This window comes from Vicugna pacos, chromosome 23 (genome assembly GCF_048564905.1).
Source record: "Vicugna pacos chromosome 23, VicPac4, whole genome shotgun sequence".
In the NCBI taxonomy this organism is placed as follows: domain Eukaryota; kingdom Metazoa; phylum Chordata; class Mammalia; order Artiodactyla; family Camelidae; genus Vicugna; species Vicugna pacos.
Genome location: NC_133009.1, coordinates 34939813 through 34962397, shown reverse-complemented (window position 1 = coordinate 34962397; position 22585 = coordinate 34939813). Strand labels below are relative to the sequence as shown.

Genomic DNA, 22585 nt, shown 5'->3' with positions numbered 1-22585 from the left:
TTCTGTTTTTCCCCCAGTAAGATTTTTATTTATTAAAGCTGATATCATGAATGGGCAATATTCTGGTCTTCTCTTTCATAAGCTTCAGTACTTTTGAATATCATTTTGTAGAATTTGGGGAAGATTTTTTTCCTTGGGAATTTTTTCAACTTTCAGTTCTCGTTTTCCTCTTTTGTGGTTGTTTAGATTCCTCAATATCTGTGACTCTCTGAAGACATCTCTTTTATTTTTTCCTTCTTTTTTAAAAGAGCGATTCAAATGTGACCTCACTTTCTTGCTTACCAAGTTACCGCTGTGTAGTTTTCCTTTTCACGTGGTCAGTTGTGATTGACAGGTAGTTGCAGCAGAAGGCTTTGCTTCAGCTGCTTATCCAGAAGTTACCGTTTCTGATTCTTTTTCCCCGTGGCAGGGCTGCCATATTTTGAAACGTGGATTGTTGGATTTTTTTTCTTATATGTTGTCATAGTTCTTGTTTGACTTCTCATGTAAATTAACAATTTGTAAAATTTTCTTTCCTTCTTTTTAAGAAATAAACTCATTTATGCATTTATGACTGCTTTGTTTTACATTTAGTTTGGATTTAGTCAAGCTGTTCTGGAAGAGAAGAATTGATTTCTTAAATAGAATGGGAAATAACTGGATTTGGGCGATTTCAGTAGCAAAGAATTGCAGTTAAAAATTTATTACTGATGCAGTACTGCTGTTAAAAATAAAATTACTGCTCCCCTCCAAATGAAAATGTCATAATTTGGGGGGTACATAAATAAGACTGTAAAATGAGGAAACTATATTAATGCTATTCTCCATATTAGTTGTAAGTAATACGCCTCATAAACTCATGATTTGAAAGAGATGGTGAACTTAAACAAAAGTTAATTGGAGACCACTGATGATTTAAGAATTGTAAAACTATAGGAATTACATTAATCACACCTGGCTTTATAAGTGCATTAAGTTTTTGAAGACATTGATTTATAGTAAGTAGTTGATGACCAGTGACACTGGAATTTCCATCTCTGGGTAGCTCGCAGTTGGTTGGAATTAGGGACAAGTCCCTCAGCCCATTTAAAATTCAGGAAGTGAGCTCTATTATAGGATAAGACAAAGCTTATGGCAGTTAGGAGAAGGAGAAATTGTTTAAAGTGGGGTCAGCTCATTTTTTCTGGTAAAGGGCTGGTTAGTAAATATTTAAGGCTTTGTGGGTCAGTCTCCATCACAGCCACTCAGCTCTGCTGTTGTAACATGAAGCAGCCCTAGACAAGGTGTAAATAAATGAACGTGGCCACATTCCAGCATGTAATTTACCAAAACAGGCAAGAGGCTGTATTTGGCTTTCAGGTCATAGTTTGCAAACTCCTGATTTAAACTGCAGCTGGCTCCCCAGACAGGACTTCACAGAGCGGCTGTTGCAAGACGGGGCACCATGTCCCCAAGCCCATTCCTGAGGTTTATAGGTCCAGAAGCTCAGGTTTCTGTCTGTGCACTGAAAGTCACAAGCCTTGTGAGGAGTGCTTCACAGTAACCACTGCAAGCAGACGCGCCACGTCAGCCTGCTGTTCACCACCTGGCGAACGAGCTACTGACTTGTGCTGGCCAAGGTGTTCATTTTGTCTTATCCTGGAAGCAGAGGTGCTAAATGTATTCATGAGAAGGAGAACTGCTAAGTGTAGTTACAGGATACAATTAGGTAATGACTATATGGAGTCATTCAGTGAGTAAATAGTGAAGGGTGCCACGCCCTCTTTCCTGCTCCCACGGTGCACCTCTCCGGTGACCAGAATGACCTGGTTCCCCAGGTTCTTTCAGTGTGGATCCCCTGAGTGCACTGTCTGTACTGTGGATTCTTCTTTTGTGGAATCCCCTTAACCAAGCTCCATATGGAGTTTTCCTGTTCTTTGAAAGAGGACATGCTCCTTTTTAGAAGAGGTACAAATGGATTGGTTTCAGTTTTGGCCAGGTCAGTACCCTTAAGTGTTTCAAATGAGTAGATATGGTCAGTGCCTAGCCCAGGACTTGCAAACAGTAAGTGTTTAATAAATGTTCAGTGAATGAATTTATCAAATTTTCCTGTGACTACCCTCTAATCTAGTTTATATTTTCCAACCACACAATTAGAGAAATTCATTGGGAAATGGATATAAGATTTTCTACAAATGCCTTACTCTCATCTCTTACAAGTTTTGCCTGAATGATTCTCAGAGTAGTAATTGCATCTGTTCTTCAGCAGTAGTCTTGTTGAGACATAATACATTCAGTTAAAATGAATGTAAATAAAGCTAATACATTTAGGGCTTGATTTTCGACTGGGCGGAATTTTTATGCTGTTTTTATGGATGTGTAACACAGTACATGAGTGAATTTTTATAAATGAGTGCTTCCATGTAAGCACCACTCAGGTCAGGGTGTAGGACATTACCAGAACTCCGAAAGCACCCTCCCGGGCCTCTCCCAGTCAGCCACCTTCTTGCAAAATCATCATTATTTTGACTCAATATCATCAATAATTAGTTTTCTTCTTGGAACTTCATATAATAATGGAATCATACAGAATGCACTCTTTTGTCAGGTTTCTTTTCAGTAATATCATGTCTGAGATTCATCCATGGAAATACCTTTTTTTATTTTCATATGAATATATCAAAATTTATTTTCCTATTATACTGTGATGGACAATTGGCTTGTGTTACTTGGGTTTGTTATAAATAAAGCTGCTCTAAACATTCTTGTCTGTGATTTTCCATCACACATGCATTCATTTCTCTTCTGTACATGCCGTTTTTTTCTGTAACCTTCTGAAGATTTATTTTAACTTATGTATTTAGATTATGAACTTTCTCTGATTTATTTTTGTGTTTATTATTAGGTAAATGTCAAAGTTTTTTTTTTTTTTTTACTTATCTAATGGCCCCAGCACTTCTTGGAAAGATCATCCTTGCCTCACAGCATTTCACTGGTATATTTGTTTTAAATTAAGTGATCACATATGTGTGGTTTGTTTCTGAACTCTCTTCTGTTCCATTGGACTGTTTGTATATCCTTGCACCATTTAAATTACCATGGCTTTGATATCTTGTAGTGTAAGTCCTCCAGCTTTGTTCTTTTTCAGTGTCTTTCTTATTCTTTTTCCTGTAAGTTTTTTTTATGAATTTAGAAACAACCTCTTAATTTCCAAACACAGACACTTTCTGGGAATTTTACTAGAACGTCATTGAATCCATAGTCAGTTTTTCCTTAATTGATTGTCTTCACAATATTGAATCCTCCAATCCATGAACACAGTACATCTGTTCACTAATTGAAGTCTTTTAAAATTTTTCTCAAAGATGTTTTGTTTTTAGTGCAGCTGTCACACACATCTTTTATAAGATTTATACCTAGATATTTGGTGTTTTTGTACAAAATTGTGGACTATATTTTTTCTTTCGTTTGTTTTTGATACACAGAAATGAAGTTAAGTTTGTGTATTGACTTTTATCCAGTGACTTTGCTGAGTTCTCTTACTGACTTTTGTAGGTTAGCTACTTTCAGATTTTCTAAGATACAGACTGACCATCTGAGCAATCACAGGTTTACTTACTCTTTCAAGTCCTCGCATACCCCACCCCACGCCTTACTGCTTTGGTTCGCAGCACAAGTGGTGTATTGATAGTGGAAATCCTTGTCTCCACAGAATAGCTTTCAGTATTTCATAACTGAGTATGTATTCTATAGATTTTTGTAGATACTCTTTTTCAGATAAATCACCATCTATTCCTAGTTTATTTACAGGGTTTGTCATGAATAGGTGTTGAATTTTATCAGATTTTTTCTTTGCTTTTATTGAGGTGATCATGTTTCTTTTTATTACTGTAATACATTGATTTTGTTTTTGTTTTGGGTTTTTGTTTTTGGTTTTGGTTTTTTTTTTTTTTTTGGTCTATATTCATGAGACATATTGCCTGTTCGTTTTTCCTTGTTGTGTCCCTGACAGATTTTGTTATCATGACTATGCTGGCATCAAAAAATCGTTTGGGAAATAGTACATCTTTTTCAGTTAACTGGAGGAGTTTATATAACATTGGCATTATTTCCTCATTAATATTTGGAAGAATTCACTGATAAATTCCTCTGAACTTGTTTTCTTTGGAGAAAGGTTTCAATTAAAGATTCTTAAAAAGTTACAGAGCTGTCAGATTTTCAATTCTTGTTTCACTTTTAAGGAATTTTGTTTAATCTAAAATATCAAGTCTGCTGGCAGAATTAAGAGTATCATATTATTTATCTTTTTAAGGATGATAGGATCTTTAATGATAAACTTTTTTCATTCCTATTACTGGTAATTTGCTTTTTTCTTTCTGGGAATTTATGGATTTTATTAATATTTTCAAAGAACTATTAGATTTTGTTGATTTTTTTTCACTTTTATATTTGTCGTATTTTTTTTCCTGTTTTCTCTTTTTTATTCTATTTTATTTGGGTTTAACGTCTGTCTTTCCCTTTCTTCTTTTTATGGACGCCTAATAATTAAATTTGGCATTTCTTATTTCTTACTGTATGTGTTTTAAACTTCTAAAGTGTCTCTAAACACTACTTCAGTTACATTTCACACCTCATTTTATATTTTGTTTTTATTATAATTCAGCTAAAAATGTTTTCTAATGTCTTTTCTGATTTATTCTTTTTATTTGTGATTTATTTTAAATTGTATTGCCCAATTCCTAAATGTTTTGGGATTTTCTTGAGTATTTTTGTTACTAATGTCTAGAAATTGATTCCACTTTTGTCAGAGAATGTATTTCATTCAGATATTCTGCATTCTTACTGATATTTTTGTGTACTAATTTTGTAAGTTACTGAGAGACCTATGTTAAAACCTCTACCCAGTTTATTGTAAATTATCTGTTTTTCCTTTTGAGTTCTTCTGTTTTGCGCTCTGTATATTTTGAGGATGTGTTACTAGATATGTACAGATGGTTATATCTTACTGTTGACTGGCCCTTTTCATCACTGTAAAATGTCCCTCTTTATGCTGGCTAATGACACATAAGCTCTCTTTGGGGTAATACTTATACAGTATATTTTTTCTTTTTACTTTCACTCCTGTGGACCTGTATTTATGTATGTTTTTGGAATATTTTTTATTATCTATTGTGATATCTCTTTTAATTGGAATGTTTAATTCATTCAAATTTCATGATTTCTCATTTATTTGGGTTTAGATGTATCATGCTGTTTTGTTTCCTGATGCTTTTTTTCTTGTCTTCATTTCCTTGTAATCATGAAGTATTTTTATTACCCATTTTTCCTTCAGTTTGCTTGTTAATTCTATGTTCTTTCAGTATTCTTTCAGTAGAGCACAGTGTATGTTCTTAAATTATGAGTCTGTCTTAAATCAGTCCTCCATCCCTTTCTAGACAATACAAAGACCCTACAACACCCTCACCTTTCTTACTCTGTGCATTGTATGAAATTTAATTCTACATATACTTTAAACCACATAAGACAGTATTATTTTGTTTGCTTTAAATAGCCAGTATCATTTGTTTTTAACCATTTTTACCCCTCATTCTTCACTCCTTCCTGTGTGACCATTCTTCTACCTGAAGTCATTGTCTTTAGTGTGCATATCTGCCAGCACTAAATTAAATTCTCTTCGGTTTCGATTGTCTGAGAATGTTTTTATTTTACTTTATGGAGAATATTTGGCTGACTGTAGAACTTATATTAGCAGTTATTTTCTGTCTTAGACTTTTAACAGTGTTATTATAGTGTGCCCAGATGTGCTTTTCTGATCTTTGCTTTAGGTTTTGTTGTTGTATTTATTGGGGTCTGTAGAAATTACTGCATCTATGACTTGGTGTCTTTCTTTCATTTAGGCAGAGTCTCAGCCATTTTTTCTTTCAAAGGCTAATTTTGACCTATCCCCTCTCCTCTTTCTGGGACTGCAGTTAAATGTTTACTAGACTATTCACTTTGTCCTATGTTATCTTTCCTGCAAGTAGCTTCCCCAGTGCAAGTTTTTGAGGTGACAGCCCTGTGGGTGGGCTGTGTGACACCAGGCACAAACCTCATGTTGGTTGGGCTGCATTTCTTTCAGGAGTCTCCAGGGAGGAATTTGTCTCCTGCTCAGCTGGGTCACTGTTAGAATCTGTTCTTTGAGTTGCTGGATCAGGACCAGGTTCTAGTTTTCTAACTGGTTGTAAGCCGAGAGCATTCCCAGCTTCTGGAGGCTGCCACGCTCCTTGGGTCCTGGCCCCCTTCTTCCATTTTCAGAACCAGCAGGGCGGGGTGGAGTTCTCTGTGGCCCTGCTTTTAAAGACTCACGTGATTAGGTTGGGCCCACCTGGTTAATCTCCCCGCTTGACGATCTTTCATCTTAATCACATCTGCAAAGTCCCGATCACCGCATAAGGTAACAGAATCACAGCTTCGGAGATTAGAAGCTGTACTTATATGCTAACTACCATGGCTACTCTAGGAATTTATGATGTTTCATATGAAAAAAGCGAAAAACAAAACTACAGTGTGAGAACCTGACTCAGGAAGAATTGAAAACTGGTCCAGATTCCTTAGTCTTGATTTTGACCTCAGGCCAGACATCAGTATTAGTACCTCTTACTCTGATCCAAAGAAATAGTATTTCAATTTTTACCCTTCTTGGGTAGGAGAAAATCAAATGCTTTGGTTTTACAACTTTTTTAGGGGCAATAGTGGGAGTAATAGCAAGCAATAATAGTAGTAACAGCTTAGTTTTATCAAGTATTTACTGTGTGCCGGAGTGGTGCCAAGCACTATTGCTTCCTTTTCTCATTCAGTCCTTTCACCAGCTCTGTGAGGTAGGTCAGTAGTATTACACATTACAGGTGAGGAAACCATGCTTAGAGGTTGGGGAGCTTGCTCGAGGTTGGCTAGTAGCCTGTTTAGCTAGAATCAAACCCAGATCTTTTTGATGATTGAGCCCATTTTCTATACCAGTTACTATACTGTCTCTACTTTGTGACAGCAGATAGTATTACTGCTTTTATTAAGTTCTTGTAAGTATTCACATGGAAAATTTGCTACTTAATTAAAAACATTGTCTTACCAAGTAAGTGCATTTTATGCTTAATTTCATTTGTGTTCATACAGGTGAAAAACCATACAAGTGTCAAATCTGCAATCAATCTTTTAGAATTAAGAAAACTTTAACAAAACACCTGGTTATTCATTCTGATGCCCGGCCTTTCAACTGTCAGCACTGTAATGCAACATTTAAGCGGAAAGACAAGCTGAAATACCACATTGACCACGTTCATGGCATAAAATCTCCTGACGATCCTCTCAGTGCTTCTGAGGAGAAGCTTGTATCCTTGCCAGCAGAGTACTCATCTGACGATAAAATCTTTCAGGCAGAAACGAAACAATATATGGACCAGCCCAAAGTTTACCAGTCGGAAGCCAAGACCATGTTACAGAACGTGTCTGCTGAAGTGTGTGTCCCAGTAACGCTGGTTCCAGTCCAGATGCCTGACACCCAGAGTGACCTGGTGCGCCACACGACCACTCTCCCGCCACCTCCTCACGAGATTTTGTCTCCACAGCCGCAGTCAGCTGATTACCCACGAGCAACGGATTTAGCTTTTCTGGAGAAATACACTCTTACTCCTCAACCTGCAAATATAGTTCATCCAGTCCGACCTGAACAAATGCTAGATCCTAGAGAACAGTCTTACCTTGGAACATTACTGGGCCTTGATAACGCTACTGCTGTACAGAGTATTTCTAACAGCGAGCATCACTCATGAGTAAATCTCACATTCCACAAACTGTTCTGATGGTTATGCACTAATGGTAGCCTAGAGCTGACGGCTTTTGAATTAGTAGGCTGCTATTTTTTCATTTTCTCTAGTTTCTCAAGTCCTCAGAACCGATTCAAATCAAGAAAAATCTATATCTCTGTTTACTGAACAAATGAATATTTGGACACATTTTGAGGTATAATATTTGAAATGGACATTTTTGTGATTTTTAAAGATTATTTAGTGCTAATTTTTAATGGTTTCTCTAACTTTTCAAAACTATTAGCTGTTGACATTAGAAGGGTATTTTTTCTTAATCATCAGTGGAAATTTTTCTTCTTTAGTCTCATTCCTCTTTTCTCCCTTTCCCATCTTCCAGACAAGTGTTAAGGACCACATAGCCCTTAAGAAAGACCATTAAGGGTATCCTGAGAATTGCAGCTGTTCCTTGTCCTGACTTAAGATTCGTTATTCTTCTTCCAGATTTTCAAAAGTTGAAATTAGGAATCTGAATTTATAAGAAGGTCTTGGATAGTTCTGTGTTCTTTTTTCATTTGGCCATAATTTTAGCTTATCACTAGCCTTTGGTCTTTTGACAAACTCAAAGCCAGAAAACTAACTAATGTAAGATAAGCTTGTTAAATGAAATGTAGAATTGAAATGATTATCCAAATTATAGGTTTTTGCCTATGTTTCAGTTATTATGAATAAGAAATGCAAACACAGGTCTAGGCATTAAGTCATACAAGTTGAAAATGTGTTAAAAGCAAAACACGACAGAAATCTTTCAAGGTAAGTTCGCCTTCTATTTTGCCATTCATTTCAGAAACGTTAACAGTATATATCACAGCATCTATCTTCATCTTACTGTGGGGGGACAGTTATTAATGAAAATTTAATTAACAAGCTACTTTTGGTCTCATTTATGTTGGCTATCTGAAACTCTGGGAAGCAGAACCTAGAGATTTCATATAGAATTGCTTAGAAAAAGTGCCAAATTATAAAATTCATGTCTAATTAAACTTAAATGTTGTTTACTTTAATTAAAGGGAACCACTACTTGTATACAGATTTACATGTAATCTAGATCTTTATTTTTGCTTTACATATAAGCCTAATGTCTGTAATTATCCTTGATTTTTATTTTTGTATGAGACAAAAGTTGAGGACTTGGTGAAAGGAAACAGCAGTTAGAGCAAAACCTCACTGATTAAAAATAAATGAGAAAAAAGTCAGTCAAAATTGTAAAATACCTTTAAAGATGTGCACTTTCCATATTTTCAAGTCAATTTAAACTTAAACTAGGATAATATTTCCTGGTAGAGCTGCTTGAAGGATTAGAGAATAGGCAGGGTTGATTTACTATCAGCATGTCATTTGTTTGTAAACTACTGGAAAAGAGCAATTTTAAGAGTTTTCTAACAGTTTTGTTTACACTCCTAATTGCTTTAAGCACTTTTTTTGTGTAAACTGTAAAGTCTGGCTCAGCCCTTGTGAAAAAGAATCACAAATAAAATAATGAAGTTTTAGTGAATAAAATTTAACCACTTAATAATGTGGAAACTTGTTTGCTAAAGCACTTAAGAAATGAAGGTACTTTACCGGAACATTCACCACACTAGTGGAAATAAAACAAAAGAAAACCAATGTTGACAGTTGGGGCAGTTAACCAAAGTAGCTCATATAAATAGTAAAACCAACCCGAGTTTCGCCTCATTTATTGGAGTTTGGCTAGAATTATCCTAGGACCAACAGATTCTTACTTTTGTGTGGAAATGTTCTGTCTGGGGTACTTACATGATAGAACTTGACTATATGAGGTACTATTAGTCTGTCTTTCAAATTAACTTTTAAAAATACATGTCATTTTTTATCATAAAGACCTACAAAACTTTTAACTAAAAAACTTAGTACAATGAAAAGAAGTCATATTTTAAAATGTACCCTGCCTTGCACATAAACCAATGTAGAAAAGTTTTGACTTATAAAAAGGCAAAGGGTATATACATGTGTATGTGTGTGTGGGGTACATGACATGTTTGGTAGCAGAAAAGGGTGATGCATTTTTACATTGAAAAGAATACTTCGCTTTGTGAAGGTATTGACGTTAGAGTTCTTTTAATAATAATCTCCTAATGCTTTAAACATGATTTGATTGTAGGAATTGGTTTACAGTATAGAACTTTCCTGGAATACATCTCTTATATAAAGTGAAACATAATTATAATTAGTTATTACTGTACATAACTTAAACTTGAATACTGGTTTACTGTTTTCTAAAATGCTTTCACAGTTATCTCACTAAACCTCATAACCAGCTGAACTAGCGAGGATGTGCTGTATTCCCACGTGAGAGGGAGAGAATCTGAGGTTAAGCTCACATCGTCAGTAAGCGGCAGAGCAACTAACAGGGAGGAAGTGGAGCATGAATGAATGCTCACCGTGTGCTGGGCGCTGCGCTTTCTCCTCTGGTCTTACGCAGTCTGGGAGGCAGACAGTGTAATTCCTATGATGAAATAATCTCAGCAGATGAACAAACAAATCTGCTGCTTCTAATTTCCAAATTAGAATAGAAGAAATTTTATAGTTGTGAAAACCTCATGGATTTGGGCAAACTGAATGTATGTACGTTTTTGAAGTGGCACAAAAAATATGAAATGAGGCCTGCTCTTTTCAGTTAACCTTTTGTCATATTTGATTTGGAGTATTTTGGACAAATGCTCCATTAGGTCTAAAATCCATTAATTCTGTAACTGTCCTTAAAATTTTGAATCTTGCAACTAAGTTTAGCCTCATTCAGAATTTTTTACTTTATAAGCATAATTTATTGTTTTAAATTAATTTTGTAGCTGATAGCAGTTAGCACTTAATATGTAAATTGAATAATTTATCAAATGTAGAAATTTGTTAACATAATCGGTTTTTACTTAAATGCACCAAAGATTTTTAGTAGGTATTAAAATAGTTTAAAAGAATTTAAATTCTTTGTTGTTTGAATAAGTATTTGTCCAAAGAAGCACAGTTGAAGTCCTAGGATTATGGATTTTTTAAAAAAATCATTAGCTTGAATACTAAGATTAAGTGTTTGTGTTTATGTGTATAAGAATAAGAACAGAAGAAAATACTCTGGGAATAGTCATACTGACAAACCAATTACAAGTAAGCATATGCAGTTTTCCTCAGTTTAATTAATTGAATGTTATCTTTTAAGTGAACACTATTAAATGCTAAATAATAAGCTTATTTCTTACACTACACTGTTAAAATAATTTTGCCTTAGATTTTTTTTAAAGACAAGTTGAAGATTTCTTTGTAAGAAACTCCATGTATTTTTTGCAGCCTGAAATACCATTTAAAATTAGAGTTTTTCTTCATGCCAGCAAGATTTCACCAACAACTGTAAAGGCAGTGATCTTTGCATATTTTTAAGTAATTTAGTCTTTTATTGCTGGGAGAAGACGAGTAGCAAAATAGGGATTTAAACTGGTGCTTTATTAAGTGACTTCCTTTAAAGTAATGGTAGGTCATGAAGTAGGTACACTAATAATTTTCTCTCAGCCTTAAAGTGTCAAAACATCTTTGCACAGTGACTCTAAGCTGTTAGTTAAGGGCTATGATAAGTATTTAAATTTCATTGGTTTTCACTCTAAAATTGCAAACAAATTACAAACACCGTTACCTGGTACGTGTGTGAGTGTGCCTCTCTTCCTAGCAGATCACTCCCATGTGTCCTTGGTCAGACGTGGAGCATCACCTCTTTGACAGCATCCATTTCTGTTTGCCCAGTCTTCTCTGGGTTTGATGCTTCGTGCCTTTTCAGTGTGCTGTAGTTGCGTGGAGTTGATGCTGGCTAGATTGTGCTGGTTAATAAATGATTAGGGTTGTTTTGTTGTTGTAATAGGTCTTATGTTTGTGTTGCCTGCTGGTCAGGCAACACTTTTTTTTTAGGTTGCTTTATGTTTTTATAGGAAATTCGGCACCAAGTACTAGTGTGAATTTTGTTTTTAGTCTCTGCTACTGTGGCCTTTATAGTTACTGTGAAGCCACACTGGGCCTGTGTCTAGATGCTCATCAGAGGACTCGGACAAATAAAATAAAAGGAATAGTTTGTTTACCTCTCCATCTCCTCCTCCCTTCCCCCCTTTTCTTTTTAATAATCAGCTACCAACCACCCAGCTCTGCACTGAACAGCTTCTTTCCCACTTTGCCTGAAACTGAACCAGAAGTGAGGGTTTCAGATGAGTCTCTCATTAGAAGCAGCAAGACTCAACCAACAGACAACTTGAGTCGATGAACTAGGGAAACATTAGGACTTTTAAAGTCATGTTTGGATTATTCTAAGATTCAGTGCCAAATTTAAAGTCACTCAAAATGTATTTTTTAATAAGGTAGCATTTCTAAAACTTTTCATAGTATTACAGTAAATTTACTGGGGCACAGTAAATGTTATGTACTGTTAGACTGAGTAATGGGTAATATGAGAAGAATTTCCTAGTAATTTCTAGGAACCAGAGACAATTCTTTTTAGATCCCCCCCTTTCTTTTGCACATTCCTCTCAGTCAAGTCTGCAGCGTTTTGGGGGAGAGGATCGTTCCCTTATTTTCTCTAAAATGATTTCCACTTGAGGCACGCTTCCTGCTCTTCCTCTTTGGAAGTGGCCTTAATAAGGCAGAAGCCACAGGGTCAGGGTGTGTGGAGGAGGGGAGGAAGGTCCGGGGGGAAACCTGTGCTCCACTCACTCTTCATCTTTCAACTTGATGTGCATTGATCTTAAGTCTGTGACTTTGAAAACTCCCTGAACAATTTAAATTTGGCCTCTGCAGCCATACATATAAAGAGAAAATAAGAATTATATTCCAAGAGTAGAGGCTATACAAAGATGGACACACCCCTTTTGTTCTGCTTTTTCCCAAATTCTTAGGTAAGGAAGTAACCTCGGTGCTTGCGTTACTGTTGGAGATTCTAAAACATCTCTCGAATGAAGAGCACGTACACTTATAGTTAGTTACTTTGCTCTTTGCTTTCCTGCTTGCGTTAAAGTTGGACAGTGTACTGTGGTGTAATCACAAAATGTGTATTCCTCCCAACAAGCGGACTGTTTGCTTCCCTGTGAATACAGGTGCACTACAAGTGGCGAGCGTGGCTGCCCAAAAGTGAGCACAGAGGTGGCCTCTGGCTGCTCCACGCTGTGCAGCACCTGTTCTGACTGCGGGGTTCATGACGTGCATTACAGTGGAAATGCCTTTGAACGTACTTCCCAGTCTCCAGCCCTAAGTTTTGTTTTCAATCATTAAGGACTCTTAAAAACAATTACAAAGATAAATCTAAAAATCAAAACTCATTATTTTGTCAACTGTGTGTAAAGTATCTTGTGAGTTTATAGATATTTTGGCTGTCTCGTGTTTCTTGAGTACAAATGTCTTTATAGAAAAATTCAGTTCTCTGTGAAGACTAGGAAGTGTATTGTATACTGAACTAGTTCTTTGTGTTGTTTTGATATTTAAAATAAATATAAATTTCTTTGGTCCTAATAAAGCATCTCTCAGTTTTATTGAACAATTTGACAGCATGGCAATGCAGTACTCTGCCTACCTCCTTAAAAACTGAAGGAAAAGACCATACAACACCAGACACGGAAAACCAGTGCCCGGGGCACAGTTACTAAAGTTTTATTTACTTTTCATAAGCTAGACATCATTTTGAAATATTTAATATATTTAATGAATAACTTATCAAACTATTCAATGGTTTTTAAGTGGCTAGTTAATATAAACTCAGGTATTAATAGTGCTTGGTACGCATGAAGCAGTCACATGCTGTTTATGGCCAGAAGTCTGCAGCAGCAAAATCCCACTAATGGGCGACTGCATGTAACAGTGATAGGGGCCACTCTTACGCCACCCTCTCATTCAGGCACCACTACTGCTTTAAGGAATGAACGGTGTTCCAGGACAGTGCCCGACCCTACCCGCTGGGTCTCCATCCACACCACCCACACCGGAGCCTCAGCAGGCAGCTGCTTTCAAGTGTTAGAAGACCAGTTACTCCTATAGGCAGGAGCCCGTTTCTGCATAGTAAGTTTTCCCTCTGGAGGCAGTGGTGTGTGGGACACATAATTCTCTTGCTGTGCAACAAATGAGACCAAATGTAGTGGCTTCAATCAACAGACATTTCTCACCTCACGGTTTCCGTGGGTCAGGGCTGAGAGGCTGAGCCGGGGCTCTGGCTGGGATCTCCCGTGAGGTCGAAGCCCACTGTTCACAGGAGCTGAGTCTCTGGGGGCTGTCCCAGAGCAGGCTTGATCTCCAAGCTCACTTCTGGGGGTGGTTCCTCCCCACTTGGCCTCTCTCCCCAGGGCTGCCTGGTGATACACAGCTGGCTTCCCCCTGAGGAAGAAAAAGAGTGAGAACACAGCCAGGACTGAGGCTGCAGTCTTTTTATAACCTAATCTAGGAAGTGATACTGCGTCACTCCGCCTTGTGACTCACCGAGTCCACACCACTCAACGGACACAAATTAAGCCTCCCCTCTTGAAGGGAGGTGTAGCTTAGATTTTTTAGACACATTTTGAAAACCACCACAGATTCACTGGCTCTAGAGAAAGCATTCTACAATTCTGTGCATGGGGGGTGCAGGTACAACAACAGTGTATACTCAGAAAATGCATCTATCCCAGAGAGGAAAGTATCACCTCTTCCCTGATAGAAAGGGTTTGTTGTAACCAGCATGCCACAGGTAGCAGCTTGGTCCCACTCGGGGAGGGAGTCATACTGGGAGTTCAGCACTGGCCTCTGGTAGCGGATCAGCAGTGGCACATCAGCCCAGCCTTGGTAAGGGGCAGACAGAGTCTAAGCACTTCTATAGCCCCCATCTCTGCCGCCACAGCCACTTCGTCCATGGGTTCCCCAAGCAAGGAAAGAGGCCGACGTCCAACTGGACAGGTTGTCTTACTCGCCTGATTTTTGAGCTCCTTTGCCTTGGATCTCTGATGGGCATTTACTTGGGAAACAAACTTCTTAACTTGCTGTCCCTTGAGGGGCCCTTTTACGTGCCTCTCCTCCCCGAACCTACTAGACACCAGTTTTACATTTTGTTTTTTCAAAGCTTGGACCAGCTGGCCAGCCTGTTAGCTGTTGTCCATGTGAGCAGAGAGCTTCACCTTAGACGTGTCTTCTTCCTTTTGAAGTGGACTAGATGCATCACCATCCACAATAGTGCTCACCTAGCGTATTCTCACCTAACCCTGGGAGGAGGCCCAAGTGTGGCTCTATTTGCATCTGGCCTCCCATACACATCCATCCATAAACCAGGCTTTTTCTTCCTTTATGAAATGGCCACAAAGAAGTCTCCAATTTTCCCGAGGTACAGATTAGAGTCAGCAAAGTAGTAGGAGGAGATAGCACTGGACCCAAGTTGTCTGTGCAGCTCGTGAACTCAGGGACTGCTCAGCCCTGGGCTGGTATGTCCCACTTTGACGTGATCATAGAATGTTGCTTCCTTATCAGTTATGTGGTTCTCCAGATTAGACCCCTGGTCAGCAAACTGCTTTGCAAATGGTCGAACGCTAAATATTTCCAGCTTTGCAGGCCATATGGTTTCCGCTGGAACTATTCAGCTCTGCCGTTTCAATGTGAAAGCCGTCGTGGATAATATGTAAACAAATGTGTGTCACTGTGCTCCCGTAAAACCTCAGCAGGCTAAAAACCTCAGACCCTCACATTTCTTGACAGCTGTTTCCTACTCATCAGGTTTAATTAGCAAATGTCATCCGTATAATGAAACTGTACAGGGGGCTGTCTCTCCTAGGAAGAGAGCTTTGCGTAAATGGGGAGAATTACAAATTCTCACCTTTTAAATTTTCCCAAATATCATACTCATTCCCAGGGTCCCACTTAGCTAAGAGAGCTGGCAGGGCTGAGTATGTAATCAGTCTGCCACATTTGCCATCAGACACGTGGGCTTAGTCCTTGGCCACGTCTTCCCTAAGACCACAGGAAGTGAGGGACTTCTTCAGTTTCTGTCCACACATTCTTGTTCTCAAAATACGTTCTTAGTGGTACCCTTGGATGTTCATAGATTTTCATTTTCTTTTTCCCTATGTATGCACTCTCTTGTGGTCAGGTGGCACTCTAAGCTTTATAATCATGTGTAAATTGTTGCCATAGCAACTGAGCCTCGGACACTTGATCCTGGATAAACTGCCTTTCACCTGCACTTTGTTCCCTGCTGCCACCTCTGATAATCTGAGGAATCATGATGCTACCACATCCCTAAAGTCATCATGATGTGTTTCTCCCCAGCAAGAGTTTGTCTGTGGGCTCCTCAAACAGGAGCCACTCAATTCAGAACTCTCTCTTAAGAGGTAATTTCCTAAGGCTCCAGTTTGAGCTAGGGTCACTAAGGAAACAGCTGGTCCCCAATTTAGTGCAATTCGAGGAAGTTTAATAAAGGGACTATTTGCAAAGATGTGACTGGGACGCAGGGAAACAAGCAGTCGTGCAATAGCCTGGGACCAGTAACAACATGGCATTCCCACACCCGCATCCCCAGAGAGGGAACCTCTCCACTACGTGGGACTTTTATGTCAAGATGTAGCCAGCTGAAAGGGCGGGGGGGGGGGATGAAAGTACCTTCACCTCCCCCGTTGAAGCAAAGCAGAAGCCACAGAGTAGGAAACTTTATGGATGTAGCAAATAACACAGATCAGCATCCCATAGCAAAGAACAGGCTGGAAAAGGGTGGAGGGGGGAAGTGGAGGGCAAATTTAAAATATCCAATATAGTTCATTCAGGTGGGTTTTTTTTTCTTTTCTTTTCAATTGTGAGTCAACAGCATTGCTTTAAGAAGAGAAACTAGGAGGGGAGAGCATATATGAACAAAATGTGTTATCATGTTAAACAGACCTGAAACAATGTCTTAAGCTTAAGAGGGCTTACATTTGCAATGTTATTTTGACAAATAGCATTCACAATAGGAAATATGAATATAATTTAAGTGTGTTTGAAATTAATTGATATTGACATCTTGCTGAAAAGTTACGTAGTAGTTTCTCATTGAGCATCAATCCTAAAGGATTTTTTTGTTAAGAAAAAAAGCTCTATAAACAATTTGGTTTAAATATTGTTAAGGTAATAGGGTTCAACATTAGGTCATGAGGCACTGAGGATTTTTAGGGCAGTGAAACTGTTCTGTATGATTCTTTAATGATGGATATATATCATTATACATTCATCAAAATTCACGGGCTGTACACCACCAAGAGTAAATGCTGATGTAAACTTTAAAAAAAAATAGGCCAAATTGGGTGTCAGTGAATATAATTTCATATGTCACCGTCCTTGTGTTGTTTTTCCACTCAGGGACGTTCCTTCCGACACACTTCATGCATCCACACACACATCCCACCTCAGTTTTTAAAGCTCCCTACTGTCTTTAGAGTCAGTACGGCGTAGTGGGTAAGAGCAAGACTAGCCCAACTGGCCGTGTGCCTCTCCTGGCCCTGCCACTTCCTAGCCGGCTGGGACGCCCGGCGTTGCTAGTCTGTAAAACACAAATAGTGGTACCTTCCTCACAGGGCTGAAGTGAAGGCTGAGATAAACATGCAGAGGGTTTAAAACACTCTGGCAAAAAGTAATAGCAACAGGTAAGCTGCCATCATTATTATCTGACACCTACAAGTAAAATTAAAACCAAGACGTTATTCGTCAAGGGCAATGCCTGTCAGAACCATCACTGACGAGTCACTGGGATCTCAGGTTTCGCCGGTTGATCTAGTTTTGCCCCCAGTATCCCGCGGTAAGAACCTGCCTGTAAAACTACCGCGGCCCGGCTGGGCTCAGTCACTGAGGTCAGCACGTTCCCACTCCTTGTACATTTAATTATCCGCATTTCCCCCCCTTCGGCCCCAGGAAAAGCGGGGGGGTGGGGGAAGCTCGGGAACGTAACCCCGGGCCGGAACTTGCGGGAAGAGGGAGGAGTGAGCCCATTCTGCCTACTTAACGGTTTTACCTAAGGCTGTCCCGGCAACCGCAGTGACTGCTGCGTTTACTGTGGAAGTGCTGTTACTCTCTTCCCTTCAACCGACAGGTTCACAAACCAGCAGCGAGGTTCAAGTCTAAGCCCGGGTCTCAGGGGCACCGAGACCTGCCGCCATTCTCGCCTGCTGCGCAGAGAGCGACGCGCGGCGTCGGCACGTTTAAATAAGGCGCCGTCGTCTGATTGGCTAGGCGGATGCCTGCTGATTGGTCCCCCGCGGATGTGGGCGGGCCCTGACGCGCCCATTGGCCGAGGCGGGAAGTTTAAACGGAGCGCAGTGCCTCCGCCGTCCGCTCCTGAACTGGAGTTTGCGATTCTGTGGGGCCGCCGCTTCCCCGGGGTCCCGGCCTCCCGACAAGAAAGGGGGCAAGTGCGCTCCAGGTCTCCGCGGCTCCCCCGAGGGGACGCGGTCGGCGTTCCTGTAGGTGCCGCTCGAAGCAGCCTGGCAGGGCCCGAGGCCGCCATGGCCACCTGGCGTCGGGGGCGCGGCTGCTGGGAGCGGAGCCCGCCCGAGCGGAGGCCGCCGGCGGGGCTGCGGGGCCGCCGGGCCGAGGAGGAGGCGGCGTCCCCACCGGTCCTGTCCCTCAGCCACTTCCGCAGGTCGCCCTTCCTCTCCTTCGGGGACGCTGCCTGTGGTCCATAAACAGCTGTGTATGGTGGTTTATGGTTTCTGCTTTAAAACAAAACTTTAACTAGGTTTTGCTTTCCCTCTGCTTCAGGTTTGTGTGCTGATTCCACCCAACGTACCAAACCACTAAGTCAGTACGTACAAAAGTGATGTTTACTTTTTACAGATTCCTTTAAACTCTGTTGCCTTGTTTAATCACAACAAACTCACGGGGTCATTGTCCACATTTGCAGAGAAGGCAACACTGTCAAAGGGTCTGTGTCCGATGGGTCAGGGCTAGGCAAGGCAGCAGGCAGGTTCACGTCCTGAGTCTTCTGTGTGTCTCTTTTCTCATCTGTAACCTGGAACTCGTGCCAACGGCAGCAGTGCAGGGTGCTCAAATGAGAGAGCTTCAGGCAGAGGTCTTGACTCTGTGTCACGGATAAATGTTCTTCTCCCAATTTTTAATAGGAAATATGCTTAGGGGATATAAACATTTATGCATGGTTTTAGTCCTGGCAGTTAACAACTGGGATCCCATCCAGGTCTTGTGGTTTGAAATGCCATGCACTTTCCCTTATACTGTTATAGGCACGTGGCGTGATTCTTTCCTAAAGACGTCTGTCTGGAGGATGAGGGGAAAATTAGAAGAAGAAGAAGATGCTTCATCAAACAGCCCCTAAGGGTCTAGGGTTCTCTGAGGAGACAATGCTTGTCAAACTTAAGAGTGCATCAGAACCTCCTGGAGGGCTGGCTAACCTGCTTTTGGGGCTCCACCCCCAGACTTTCTCAGGCCTTAGGCATAGACTAGGGCTACAGTTTGCATTTCTAAGAAGTCCCAGGTGATGCCTGAGCTACTGGGTCCAGGGACCACCTTTGGAAAATCACTGTAGTGGAAAAGAAATATTAGAACATCCCTTGAGTGAAACACCTCCCCCACCCTTGGTGAATGAGCATGTCACAGTGACAAGCAGCATTTGTCTGAGAGGAGGGCAACCACTTGCATCAGACTTGTCTGGACTGCTTGTTAATTAAATCAGGGAAATTTCTACTCACCATTGCAGAATTACTAACGTGAATTTCTGGGGATAAGTACAGAAAACTGCATGTCACACAGGTTTTATGTACAAAGATAACAGCTCAAGAACCACAGAGCTTTACTAGGTAAAGTGTTATATTTGCCACAGAGAGAGAGAAATTCACTATTAGTATAAAAATGAATCTACAGGATTCATGAATCTAGGCCTAAAAAGGAATGAACGTCAGGAGACCTATGTTTTGTGGAGCAGGGTTATTGGGTAAACTATCTGAGGAAAAATTTTAAGTGAAATTTGGGGTTTCTTTTAATCTTCTAAACATTTTTTTAATTGGATAGTATTGGTGTGTTAGAATCTCCATATGATGGTTGTAGTGTATGGGGTTGGTTGGTTTGTGTTTGAACAGAATAACTTGAGTCTTTTTGAGGACATTCAGTTAAAATCGCCACCCACCCTACTGAATGGGGTTGAGCTCCGTGGTGTTTGCTCCCTGACTGCAGCTGAAACCAGCCATTCAAGGGCCCCGCTGCAGCATCCCTCGTGGGGAGGGCTCAGGGCAGGGTCTGGGGTCTTTGCTTCTCACAAACCCCTCGAGTGAGCTCTGCAGCCCGTGCTGGGAACAACTCAGGTAGATGCTGTGTATCACAGGCTCCTTGGTGCCAGTTGTGGAAATAGAAGCTCCTGCTACAGACGAGTACGGGCTGTAACGTGAGCTTCTTGCACTTCTTTAAGAAAATAAGTCTCCTGTCTTCTGTCTGCAATGAGTTTGATGCTGTTTTGATGTGACTGAAAGACTTGGCTGAACTTGCCCTGGCTCTTCCCAGGCTCCTTCGCAGCCAGGTTTCTGGAAGTTGTGTTCATTGCATGTATGGCCACAAGGTGGCGGGCCAGCTCCATCTGACAACAAGCAGCTTCATTTGACTGGCTACCCCTGTCACTTTCTGATGTGTCACTAGTAAAAGTGTGTCACCTTTCTGTAAACCAAGACCACAGAATCTTAGGACTAGATGGAAATGTGAGAGAGCATCTTGCTTCTTGATTGTCAACCTGAGGTTCATTCTTTAAAAACGCTCTAGAAATTTTTTCAGAGTCAAGTGTATGTGTCGTTTGGCATGGCTGCCTAAAATCTCACAAACTTAAATGTGATCATGTACGTATGTATAAGAGTAGAAGTATACCTTATTTAAGTTAACTTATTTCATGTAAGTGATTTTCCTTTTTTGCTACTATTTTCTCTCCATGAAATTTTATTTACTGCCTCTATTTGACTAGCGGTGACCTCAGTTGTTTTTCACATGCATTTCCAGAGAACAGCTTAATTTCCTGAACTGACTGTTGTCATACAATCCTTTGTGAGTTGGCCTAGAGGTAAGCACCCCATTCAGATTTTGAAAATAGATACCTTTTTTTGTTATATATTTTTAAAAGACTATTTAATAAAATATGTTTTCACTATAAAGGCATTTGGGTAGCTTGATCTTTCAGTATGAAATTTAAGATCCTTTAACAAATGCTTATTGGGTTAATAGACCATGTTGTTGTATGTTATTGCCATTTTTTTATGTAGCAATTTTCCTGTCAGTTTCTTAGATAAATATAATTTGGTACTGGATATAATAACAAGTAGAGTAAGCTCTTTTCTGAATATTTACGAATGACGATTCTAGGCTGTTTTAAATATATTTTCTAATTTAAACCTGTATAAAACCCAGTCAGGTGTGTGTCATTATTTCCACTTCACAGGCAGAACAGGGGCTTAGATGTTAAGTGACTTGCTGAATGCCAGTGACTGGTCAGGATTTGAATTACACCGGTCTGATGCCATTGCAACCATTTTGATGGAACCCTGCTCATTAAAACATCATGGTGGGTAGAGGGCACAGCTCAGTGGTAGAGCGCAGCCTAGCATGCATGAGGTCCTGGGTTCAATCCCCAGTGCCTCCATTAAATGAATAAATAAACAAACAAACCTAATTACCACTTTCCCCCATAAAAGTCATCGGAATTTGAGTTGTTCACATGGTGCACAGTCCAATAATATTTAGAATGTTAAAACTAATTGAATTAGAATACCACTAGGAGGTGACTGTTTAAAAATATGCTTTTATTAAAAATCCTCACTGTTTTCATTTCCTTTAGTCTCTTCCTGGTATACTCATATTTTCTTTAGGCTTTTTACCTTTATCATGTCAGAAAATCTGATGGTCCTCCGGTAGAGAATGTTCTCGGGACTCTGCAGCAGGCTGGACAGAGAACACAGGATGTATCTGAGGTGCGTGGAATAAAACCAGGCAGAACTGACCTCTGCTGCTAGAAGTTGTGTTTACCCTGGGGGTGGGTGCACCAAGGCCATGGCTTCAGGCAGGATGGGTAGGGTGTATCCTACTTCTCCTTTGGATGCTGATTTCATAGATTTGTTCAGTTTGTGAGAATCCCTTGATCTGTGCATTCATGGCACATGTGCTTCTCTCTTCATATGTTGCATTTTAATAAAAGTTCCCAAATTGGGAGTTTGAGATTTACATATGTTAGCCACCAAAGATAAAAATAGATTTAAGAAATAAAAAAAAAGTCCTCTGTATAGCACAGGGAACTATGTTCTATCTTGTAATAACCTTTAATGAAAAAGAACATGAAAAGGAATATACGCATGTATACGCATGACTGAGATACTGTGCTGGGCACTAGAAAGTGACACATCGTAACTACTTCAACTTAAAAAAAAAAAGAAATGATAGTAGTTCCCAGATCACAGTATTATTTTGTAGTTTAAACTAAAACCCATTAGCATGTAAACTCCATGAAGGCCATCACTGGAATCTATTTTTTCACCTCTGTATACCCAAGATTAGAACATGTCCTGGTGCCTACTGGACGCTGAAAACATTTTCCATAAATGATAATTTAGCACACCACTTATCTCATCGGCTATCATGGCATACAAGCCTCTCACCGGCAGACACTGCCATCAATAGTATTACTGAAAGTACTCCATCACTGCTCGGGACAATCGCCTTTCCCTTTCGCAGTGCAGTCTAGACTGCACCGAATGTTAATATCAGGGACCCATTATCTCACGTACCTAAGGTCATCCTTTCATTTGATCGATGGTGGTGAAGAAATCAATGGCCACAAGTGAACTTCACTC

General features: G+C 39.9%; 1 protein-coding gene and 1 long non-coding RNA gene across 9 annotated transcripts in view; one reads left to right on the top strand and one right to left on the bottom strand.

Moving 5' to 3' along the window:
* Positions 1-13293, top strand: part of ZBTB41 (zinc finger and BTB domain containing 41) — a 35973-nt gene extending 22680 nt beyond the window's left edge. For all 3 annotated transcript variants that reach the window (XM_072948766.1, XM_072948764.1, XM_072948765.1), the window contains one exon: positions 7108-13293. In XM_072948766.1, coding sequence (XP_072804867.1) covers positions 7108-7763 — 656 coding nt within the window. In that variant the 3' untranslated portion in view covers positions 7764-13293. The remainder of the gene's footprint in view (positions 1-7107) is intronic.
* Positions 1-17914, bottom strand: part of LOC140688802 (uncharacterized) — a 64612-nt gene extending 46698 nt beyond the window's left edge. For 4 of the 6 annotated variants that reach the window (XR_012063636.1, XR_012063632.1, XR_012063631.1 and 1 more), the window contains exons 1-3: positions 17767-17914; positions 13937-14144; positions 11437-11617 (exon numbers count right to left, since the gene is read on the bottom strand). This is a non-coding gene — a long non-coding RNA (uncharacterized lncRNA). The remainder of the gene's footprint in view (positions 1-11436; positions 11618-13936; positions 14145-17766) is intronic. The other 2 variants (XR_012063634.1, XR_012063635.1) reach the window with 1 other exon arrangement.
* Between the last annotated feature and the right edge of the window lie 4671 nt (positions 17915-22585).